Here is an 11,353-nt window from a genome sequence, read left to right as displayed (position 1 = left end):
CTTCCCTCAAAGCCGCTAAAATATTCTCAAAATTAGATTTGCGCAGTGCCTATTACCTTATCCGCGTCAGGGAGGGGGATGAGTGGAAAACTGCCTTTAAGACTCCTCTGGGTCACTTCGAATATTTGGTGATGCCTTTCGGGCTAACTAATGCTCCAGCAGTTTTTCAATGTTTCGTGAACGATGTCTTGCGCGATATGATTAATGTATTTTGTTTTGTCTATTTGGATGATATCCTAATCTACTCTCGCGATCTTAAGGAACACCAACAACACGTTCGACTGGTTCTCCAACGCTTGCTAGCTAACCGTCTATACGTTAAAGCTGAAAAGTGAGTTCCATTCATCCTCCGTACAATTTTTGGGGTTTGTGGTGGAGGATGGCCAAATCCGAGCTGATGCTGGGAAGATTAGCACTGTGCTCGAGTGGCCAAGGCCAACCTCGAGGAAGCAGTTGCAGAGGTTCTTAGGGTTCGCGAACTTCTACCGTCGGTTCATCCGCAATTATAGCCAGAAGGTTAGACCACTTACTAGGTTAACATCTCCTAAGCTTCGCTTTGAGTGGTTAGACTCGGCAGAGGAGGCTTTTAATGATTTGAAGAGGGCATTTACCTGCCCGCCTGTTTTGCGTCACCCTGACCCTCTTCTTCCTTTTGTGCTTGAGGTGGACGCATCGGATTCAGGAGTGGGGGCTGTGCTCTCTCAACGGTCTCCGGTTGACCAGGTGCTCCACCCCTGTGGCTTTTTCTCCAGACGTTTGACACCTGCCGAGGCAAACTACGATGTGGGAAACCGTGAACTTCTGGCCGTTGTCGCTGCACTTCAGGAATGGCATCACCCTTTGGAAGGAGCTAAGGAACCATTCAGTGTTCACAGACCACCGTAACCTGGAATATCTGCGAACTGCCAAGCGGATGAATCCCCGACAGGCCAGGTGGGCGCTTCTTTTCACACGCTTTGACTTTATCACTTACAGACAGGGCACTAAAAACAAGAAGCCAGACGCCCTCTCTAGGATGTTTGACTCTAGCCGTGGAGAGGCTACTGAGGATGAGACTATCCTTCCGGTCCACTGCGTGGTGGGGGCGCTGCGCTGGAGGATTGAGGAAAAGGTGGTGGAGGCTCTACGACTTACCTGTGCCTGCGGAATGCCCAGCAGGTCTACTCTTTGTTCCTGACGTACTACGACTAGAGGTCCTGCAGTGGGGGCACGAGTCGAGGGTGGCCTGTCATCCTGGAGCGACTCGTATGCGAGAGGTTATTTCCCAAAGATTCTGGTGGCCCTCTCTCAGGCAGGATGTTCTGGACTTCGTTAAGGCATGCGCCGCCTGCGCATGTGGAAAGGCTTCTCACCAGCCTCCGTCGGGCTTGCTCCATCCCCTGCCAGTGCCGTCTCGACCATGGTCACACATTTCTCTGGATTTTGTGACTGGCCTCCCGGTCTCCCGGGGATCTTCCGTTGTCCTGACTATTGTGGACAGATTCTCTAAGTCTGCTCATTTCGTCGCATTATCCCGGCTGCCATCCGCTTTGGAGACCTCGCGTTTACTGGTGAAGCACGTTTTCCGTTTTTTTGCATGGCATACCACAGGATATTGTGTCAGATCGTGGACCACAGTTTGTTTCTCAAGTTTGGAAAAGGTTCTGCAAGTCCCTGGGGGCCACCTACAGCCTGTCATCTGGATACCACCCGCAATCCAATGGACAAACTGAGAGAACCAACCAAGACCTCGAAGCGATGTTGCGGTGCGTATGCCAGTATAATCCCACTACTTGGACAATTCATTTGCCTTGGGTTGAATACGCCCACAACACTCAGGTTTCCTCTGCCACTGGTCAATCACCCTTCTATGTTGCCCATGGCTATCAGCCTCCGCTGTTCCCTTCCCAAGAAGGGCAGGTGGTCCTCCCCTCAATTCAATTGCACCTGAAGCGAGCCCATCGGGTCTGGCGGGAGGCCCGTGCGGCTCTCTCTCGCACTGCTCAGCGCAACCGCCAGGTGGCGGATCGTCGCCGTCGACCGGCCCCTGTCTACAGGCCGGGTGACATGGTCTGGCTGTCGTCACGGGATCTCAGGCTGGCCGGTGGGGCCAAGAAGTTAGGACCGAGGTTCGTGGGTCCGTTCGAGGTGGAGGCCATCATGAACCCAGTCTCTGTGAAGCTGCGACTTCCACCGACCCTAAAGGTACATCCTGTCTTTCACGTGTCTCTGCCCAAACCGGTATCCTCCAGTGCCTTGAACCCCCCGGCGGCTCCACCTCCCGCTCCACGTACTCTGGATGGTGACCCGATCTACACGGTGAAGGAGATTTTGGACTCTAGAGCTCGGGGCAGGGGGTTCCAGTACCTGGTCGACTGGGAAGGCGACGGTCCTGAGGAGCGGCAGTGGATTCCCCGCTCCTGGATCCTGGATCCGTCCCTCCTGCGTGTGTTCCATGCGGCACATCCGGAAAAACCAGGTGGTCCGCCAAGAGGCGTCCGTTGAGGGGGGGGGTACTGTCATGTTGCTGGGCTCTCAGTGTGTTTTCCTTGTCTCACAGTGCCTGATTAATGAGAGGGGCGTGTCCCCTGCACCACACCTGCAGTGCATCACCTATTAGGCCTTCATAAGGACTGGGACTCCTTGCAGCCACTGTCGGGTCGTTGCTCCATCTGCTCACAGCCATCGTCTAGTGTTTCTACTGTTTTTCGCCTTCGCTAATTATTATAGTCCAAGATTCTTGATTTTCATCTACGTAAGTTTTGCTACGTCTCTTTTTGTTCCCACTTTTATGTGCCGTGTTTCATAGCTATAGTAAGTTGTTGCTTTCTTGTGTTTGCGGTTTGTAGCCTTCGGGTCTTTTTGTGTTGTGTTAATTTCCCTCCTTGCAATTTGCAAGCACTTTTTGTTAACCTTTTTCCTGGCTGTGTCCAGCGCTTTATGTTCATATTCACGTGTTTTGGTGAATAAAACCTCTCGCTTACTCCTCTGTGTTCTGTGATTCTGTGATCCACTCTCCGGTCGCACCGGAACCTTAACACGCACACTGTTTAAAATCACATTTGTTGAAATTTATGGATCTGCTAAAATACAAAACACTGCAAATAATGTACACATCAAGAAATAATCAACTGCCAAAAAATGTCCTGGGAATGATCCAAGACATTTTATATCTGTGTAAGTTCATGCCACACTAACGTCACTAAACACAAACTACCATTGTTGTTTCATATTCCAGGAAGATGGTATTGTTGGATTTTGTAATCCTCTAACTTGACAAAGTAACTTATCAAACTGAAATCCGAAACACACTCAAAAGACTGATCAGATTTACGGCCTAGATACACCAATCCTACATCAGGAGTCGGACAACGTTGGGCCAATGGCATGTGCCGTCTGGTCAGTGTATAAATGAGTGTCGTATAATCGGATCGAGTTGGAATACATCGGCGGTTGGGGCCGTGGCGTGTTTTCAGCAAATTTGACATGTTGAATCGGTATCGGGGCATTTAATCACTGTGATTGGCTGTTAGCTAGCGAATCAGCGCACGGGGCAAGAAGAGGAAGTGACGAACATGGATTAACAGTACTGATGGAAAGTCTGGACCTTCAACATGTGGAACTGCTCAGGGAAAAGTCGGGCGAAATTGTTGAAGTCGGCGGTTTCCTGCAATTCCAGCTCTCAAAAAAGGTTCTGGTAAACTCCTTGCCTTGGTCTCTGGAGTATACAGGATTTTGCCCATTTTGTGCGGTTTCTCCTTATCTTGCGCCTTTGCTGCCTTAATTTTTGTCCAATCACAAGAGCGAGGGTTGACAATGACAGCATTATACGATACTGTGCAAAAAGCCATTGGGTTTCATTCACGTGGGAGAAATTCGTGAGAGAAAAAGTAACTGGTATGCATCGTTTACGTTTTTATATCCCGCCCCCGTAAAGAGGTTTCCGGTTGCCTTTAGAAATAATGAGTAACGCCAATGGTATGGAGGCGAATTACTTCTCGTGCATGCGCTGAAGGTACGTAATAGTCGGGGTCGGTGCGGTGTGTATTGACTCATTTTTCTACGTGACGTGTCGACGTCACGGGGGTAGGCGTCGGTCACATTTGGCCAACGTCGGATTGGTGTATCTAGACCTTTAGAATGTACAGAAATCAATTTGTGTGTATAAACTTTGCATCGGAGGAGCAATGTCTCTAGTTGTGTTGTTTTTGGCTTTACCCAGTTGTCCATTTATTTGTTTATATGCGACACCCAGATTTCAGTACTTCATTGGTCTCACAGCATATTAAACATAATCCACTGCAGTTTTTGGCTGTATTATTGTTCTCTGATGAATGCACAGACGTCATGCCTCTCCACAGCTGCGTCCTGCTTAGTCACTGTCAGTAATCATCTGCTAAATATCTGCAACATACCAGATTGGGTTGTTATTCAAGGAAACTTACTTTTGCACACTAGCAGTCGCAGCTGTGTGTGATCTTGACAAAAACATGCCGTGACGCCGGACTGAGGAAACACACACACTGAAAACAAGCAGGATGTCAACCTGCTGTCATTATTTGGCAGCTGACCTGATACAGTTACTGTTCGTAGAGTTTTATAAACTTTAACTCCCTTATTAGTGTAAGTATAATGGCACTTTATACTTTCCGAATGTCCTCTAGTTTATTATAAATGCGAGCATGGTGAGAAGTGCCTGAAAAAATAGCCAATGGGTTGGTTTCAATGGTAATTGCTCCACAAACATCCTATGAAGCTGCCGTTAATGTTAAACGAATGAGAATGGGGGGCTTGTTGCGTTGAGCGTTAGATTGTAAGTGCTGACCTAATATTAGGATACAATGCGTAATAAAACACCAGATTTGCTTGGAGAATGTTTGCCCTACACTGTTGGAATGGCCGACTGGCACTCTGGAATCTATTAGCCTTTGTGTAAATGGCTTGTTGCTTTTACACACCCTGACTCTGGAGCGTAGCCACTCACTTTGTAATTAGTGCTGCATTTCTGCCAAAGAACCACCGGCTTACCCTGAGCATGCACTCCCTCACATAAACACGCACACATTTAACAATTAGTGTGTTTTAAGTGATAAAGAAATTATGTAAATGGCTGAGGAGTCCAGGAGACGCTTGCTTATTCAATTCAAGCAGGTTGGGGCCCCATTACCATATCCTGAACATCTGACTTAATTAGGAGCATCCGTGGAAGAGGGATGAGAGAGATGAGAGAGACAAAGACTTTTAGCGGCATCCATTCGCCTCATAAAGAGGTTATTAGGAGTCGAGGCTGAAGATGGCCGCTAATGATGTGTTGGGGAAATTAGGCCGATCAAACATTAAAAGCCAAAGCCCCCTCCTGTGGGCAGAGAAGCAGCCAAATGGGTCAATTAGAGAGGTATTATTTCTCTCTTTCTCTCTCCCTCGCAAGAAAGGCAAAACAAGTGGAAGCTGATCTGCATAAAGTGTTTATCAAGACAGACATGTCCACTTAGGGGCAATCACGCTGAAATACTTCATCCAGCTTGATGAAAACGAGGGGGAGGGGACAAGTTAGGGAGCCATGTATCTCTGCGTGAGTGTGTTTTGGGTTAATTAACAGGACAATCACGCTTTTGATTTGTCGCTCCTTCCTGTGTTCTGTCGCCAGAGTTGGAAACAGGTTTTTATGTGCCGTAGTTTGAATGCAGAAGGACCAGACGGCACTTTAAGGCGGAGGAAGCGAAGAACAGAGCATGGGTGAAGTGGGTCCTCAATCATTTAGTAGCACCCACATAATGTCCGAGTTGTTATCAATTAGAATAACAAGAATAGAGTTCACTTGAAAATGTTTACAATAAAGAACAGGAATGCAGTTCAGAGTGTACACCGCCTCTTGCCCAAAGTCAGCCGTTATAGAGTTGGAAAAGAAAATGGATAACCGGATCAGTGGCGAGCAATCATTGTAAGCTATTAATGCCCAACCTCTTCAAAATAAAATCATTGAAAATATTTCTGTCAGTGTCCTCTAAAATACAATACCGTGGTTCTACTGTTTTGGTCTTAAATTCCTGTATATTTGATATTGGATTGTTTGTTGAAATCGCTTGAGGCCACAAGCGATTTTATATATATATATATATATATATAGTAGGGCTGGGAATCTTTGACTGTCTCACGATTCGATTAGATTACGATATTTTGAGTCTACGATTCGATTCAGAATCGATTTTCGATTCTCGATTCAAACGATTTTCGATTCAAAATTATTTGATTGACAAATGATTTCTGCTTCAATTTACAGATAAGCACAACATTGTCATGATCTACTCCAGTCTGCTTTGCAAGACAAAAAGACAAATGTAGGCAAAGTGTCTTTTTTTTTTTTTTTTTTTTTTTGTGTAAACATTTATTAATTTTGTATTGTAAGTGCCTTTTTCACAAAAACAGCATGTGGGCTACAACTGCCTTTCCCCCTTCTTCTTCATTTTTAATTTAAATAAAATCAATTTTTAGGATATGAAAATCGATTCGATATATATATATATATATATATATATATATATATATATATATATATATATATATATATATATATATATATATAATTATTATTATTTATTTCTTGATACAACAACAATTTAGGAATTTTAACATTCCTACTAGTGACTCAGCATGGAATATGTATAGTATTGGTCATTTGTTATTCTAGTTAAGACCTGATGGTTATAATGTTTTTATGTATTTATATTAGCAGTGGTTAAAGCTACGAACATTGGCATTTCTGAAGTTCATAATTATGCCTGCAGGAACCCCCACCCTCCCCCCCAAAAAACAGATGCAGTTGTAATTTTAGACTTGCTTTGAGGGTTTTCATACTACCCATATTTTGGTAGAAAACAGATTAATCAATGGTTCAACGAGGCCAGCACATTGCTGTGTTTCCTTATATGCTTAAACTATTTTCATGCAGAATTTTAAGAATTAAGGAAACTCAAACAGACTGTGAGGAGGGTAATTTCAATGATTCTGACTTCCAAGATGAAAACATATGGTAAAAGTTTGGAATTTAATGGCTGACTTTAACCAGGTTCCATCGCTGTACGATGACCAAAGGTAGAACCTGTATGTGTCCTTCTGCGGAAATCATCGGAATCCCACTACAGCCACTGAGGCTTCCATGGGACTTGTCAATGTGAATGGCATCCTACATCTGTGGTTCACATGGATACACATCCCTGGGTGTCTTGAAAAGCGCTATATGAATCTAACTCATTCGTAAGAGTAAAGAAGAAACAGACAATATATGAACATACTAATTTCTCTTTAGTTTTTGTGGGAAAATTATGTGAAAACAACCACGTTATTATAAGTAAATTTGCAGTGTTGGGCAAAACCGTCAATACATTGCCCCGTCATTGATGGATGCCCACCATTGGCGAGTGCTTTATGACGTGAAGCTTCGACAAAATGCACAGACTGAGCACCGACTGAAGCAGGTTTACAGTCATCGATTTGAGTCAGTACAGACAGACAGACGGTAAACTCTCATTCGTCTATTTTTACGAGGCTTTGTGTCATAAAGCACTCACCGAAAGGTGTGCATCCGCCAATATAACAGTTTTACCCACCTCTGTAGATTTGTAACATTAGACATGACATATCATTATGAAATGAAAGCACACCTTCTTCACCACCACTTGGTAACGATAAAGGTCTATACAATGTAAAGAATTCACAAATTTCAATTTTGGATTATTTTTTAAAGCAAATATAATGTGTGTTATTCATTAAATGAATAAGTTTTGCATCTTCTCCTTTGTGTTTCAGTACTAAATGGAGAATCCATGTGACTGAAAAAGAAAGAGAGAGCAACCAGGCGACAGCGAAAGAGAGGAGTGTATGTGAAGGAAAGCGTCATTCTTGCAGTGAGTTTCAAATAAATTAGCTCTTAGCCGTTCAGGGTTAGGCTAACATATTAGAATTTTCCATCTGCTTGCTCTAAATCATCAGCGAGTCCGCTTTGCGCAAAGGGCAGGCTGCTCATCTCTCAACTGGCGGGACAGATTGCATTACTGAGCAATATACCTTTATTTCCCCCATTTAATCCTCAAGCACATGGGCCAATCAGTGCACAGCTAGAGGTAATATGGGCTGTACACGGCCAATTGAACATAGAAAATGGCGCACACACACACACACTGTATTTTTGTACTTTAGGATTTTGCATGATTTTAACAATATTGATTAAAAAAAATACGCATAACGTACACTGTACACATTTTGTTTTTTGGTGACCTAATGACACAATGAAACTCTTTGCGCGACACACCCAACATGCACTCGCATGAATCTTCCTCCTTCAAGTAGTCCATTTCTTCTGGTGCATCAGTAATCAACCTTGATGCTCACTGCTGTTGTGGCCATTGATTTTTCTGTTGCACATGTGGGTGAAAATTGCACTTTAAGTTACCCTGAGTGTTAAATTAATAATGAAACCACAAGAGTGCCCTCTCCTGACTTTCAATTAACACCGCCAGGATTAGAGGGGATGGATGGAGGGATGGATGAGGAGAGAGAAGAGAGATGGAAGGAGAGTGAAGGACTAGCCACTGTGACATCCATTCTCAAGGTCTGGGTTTGATCGATTTTGGTGTCCCGTCCTTATACGAGTCCGTTAAAAATGAAGGTGTTGCTCCTGAAATCATCTTGATTGAAAAGTGGATTCATTTCCTTCAAACTGCTCTCATTAAATACATTTTTAGAGAGAATGACGTACTAGACAAGCAGCCTACATCACCAACATGTGTGGAGAATATGATACAACCTTATTCAACCAGCTTCTTATGCTTTTTTCTAAGCATCACAAAATGCAATTCTACAGGTTTCACTGATCTAACTATCATACAGTACATGTCCCAGGAAGTCAAGGCCATAAACGATACAGATAAACAACAGGCCTTTGAGGATACAAGGCGTCTGGCAACACCCACACATGCACGCACACACACTAGTTCAGTAGTTCAGTCTGACCCCGCTTTCCCATCTCTCCGTCAGGGGAAACACCTGCTTGATGGAGCTCTATTTTAGGAAAGTGAGAACATCCCGGAGCCTTTTAGGCCTGCGTGTGTGTGTGTGTTTACCAGAATAGGAAGAGGAAGGTATTAGAGACAGAAGTCTGCGCCTACATTTTGTGTGTCTGAGTGAAACTGTGTTGAACTTTTACCTCTGTGTGACTGCTCAAACACCTGCACCATCAGTCACCATACCACTTCCTGAAAACGAGCCAACTAACAGGTATCATTCAAAATAAAGGAAGCACGTGAATAAATGAGCATATGAGGTGCCTCTAGTTACTTGAATAAAATTAAGCAATTGTTTTCTAGAGTTTTTTTTTTAAGTAAAATTTATGGATTGGGAAATATTTCCATGAACAGAACCGAAAAAGGCTAAACCCTCACTGCCACCTGCCATAAGGAGCCTTTTATAGCAACCTTGGCAATCTCAACCCCAGAAATAGTTTTGAAATTGTGCCGATGGAATTGAGGAGGCTTTTGAAGTTGAGGTCAGCTGCCACTATACACAGTGCTGATGGTGCACTGCATCAGCCTCTTAACTCTTTGACTGCCAAAGACGTTTCATGATGATTAGTAAAATTCCAATGACTGGAATGCAATCTTTCATTTCGTAGCCACATTGTATATGTGGTAAAGGCAAACAATATTCTTTTTGCCTTGAAAGATGAGTTAAAATGCCCAAAAGCGACTGGCACTGTGGATTTTTTTGTTTTGTTTTTATAACGCCTGGCAGTCAAAGAGTTTTAAGTAGGATGCAGTGGTGTCAGCTGGTCATTCAACGAGGGCGATCTCATTTTTTTCCTGGCCTATATATGTAAATATGTTTATTTATTTATTCATTCATTCATTTATTTATATGTAAATTCTACTTGATGACTGGTTAGCACGTCCGCCAACCAGTTCTGAGGACTCCGGTTCGAGTCCAGGCTCTGGCCTTCCTGGGTGGAGTTTGCATGTTCTCCCCGTGCCCGCGTGGGTCTTCTCCGGGTACTCCGGTCTCCTCCCACATTCCAAAGACATGCATGGCAGGTTAATTGGGCGCTCCGAATTGTCCTTAGTTGTGCTTGTGCGTGTGGATGGTTGTTTGTCTCTGTGTGCTCTGCGACTGGCTGGCAACCAGATAGGCTCCAGCACGCCCCAGGACCCTTGTGAGGAATAAGCGGTCAAGAAAATGGATGGATGGATGGATAGTCGCTGGCGAATGGTAAAGTCCCTGGTAATGCGCGGAGACTGATCTGCCATGGATGGCGCAGCAGGACAGCAAAAAAAAAAGTCCACAGATTAACATTTATTTAAAAGAAACACACACACACACAAAGAGTGGGCTTGACGTCACCGCTCGTTATACTGGCTTCAGGCTTCCGCGGTATAAAAAAAACAAAAAAAAAAACATTCCCCACCAAAAAAGAACAAGAAAATACATATCCACACAAAAAAAAACAAAGTAGTGCCACCCCGCCCGTGGTGAGGTGCTACACTGCCGATTGTTACACAGATCAGCTCATAACTAGAGAATGACAAACTTTGAAAATTCTACTTAAACTACACTTCCAGATTGCTTATTTTACTGTCAATCAAAGGGGGAATTCTACCTCTGACAGATCATCCAATCATATAGAAGCTGAGCGTTGTAGACTCACAAAGACGCTGAGTGGGATCCAGTTTCACACACTGAACATTGAAAAGTGAGAATGTATTTTTTTGTGTCTGTACCTTTATCTGCATTATCACCGAGATGTAATGTTTTTTATTTATTTTTTTCGTTCATCACCTCTACACAAAGTTTCATGGCAAATGGATGGAGTAAGCTGTGGATGCAGAGCGCAGTTCGAGGCGTACCGCAACGGGTGGACCTAAACGTTTGACCCCGCCCACACGGGTTTTCAACTTCAAAGCACCTTCTTTCTTTCTTTGTTGTTAAACCTAACCCTAGTACTGTAGTACTGCACTTCGGCCTCTTCCTCAACTCGTTTAGTAAGCTCTATCCCGGCTGACTGAGGGTTGAGTGTTTGTAATTTTCGATGCTCCATAATGTATTTTTAAAAATTAACTTTACGTCATAAGACGGCGCATCATTATATCTGTAAATTAAAAAAAAAAAAAAAAAAATGTTTAAAGGCCCGGTCTGCCATTTTCACTCAGGAAAAGGCACTTTTTAAATACAGGATTTAAACAAACAAACTAGTGAATTGTTTTGTAAACAGCGGGACGTTTCTATGGAAAGACAGTGTTTATACTTCTCCAGCCAATCGCAGAGCGGGGGGTGGCGTGTCGCAAATGGGGCCGGGCGAATTTGTCGGCTGTGTGACGTCACTCCTGCA

At 43.9% G+C, this 11,353-nt stretch overlaps 1 protein-coding gene across 1 annotated transcript; it reads left to right on the top strand.

Annotated features, from left to right (window-relative positions):
* The first annotated feature begins 781 nt into the window (after positions 1–781).
* LOC144031617 (uncharacterized) lies at positions 782–2,689 on the top strand. Its single transcript, XM_077539318.1, has 4 exons — positions 782–933; positions 976–1,111; positions 1,591–2,108; positions 2,232–2,689. Exons 1-4 carry the CDS (start codon positions 782–784, stop codon positions 2,482–2,484), a joined length of 1,059 nt encoding a protein of 352 aa, XP_077395444.1. The 3' UTR covers positions 2,485–2,689.
* The last annotated feature ends 8,664 nt before the right edge of the window (positions 2,690–11,353 follow it).

The sequence above is a fragment of the Festucalex cinctus genome, chromosome 1 (assembly GCF_051991245.1).
Source record: "Festucalex cinctus isolate MCC-2025b chromosome 1, RoL_Fcin_1.0, whole genome shotgun sequence".
NCBI lineage: Eukaryota > Metazoa > Chordata > Actinopteri > Syngnathiformes > Syngnathidae > Festucalex > Festucalex cinctus.
This window is presented reverse-complemented; position numbering and strand designations above follow the sequence as displayed.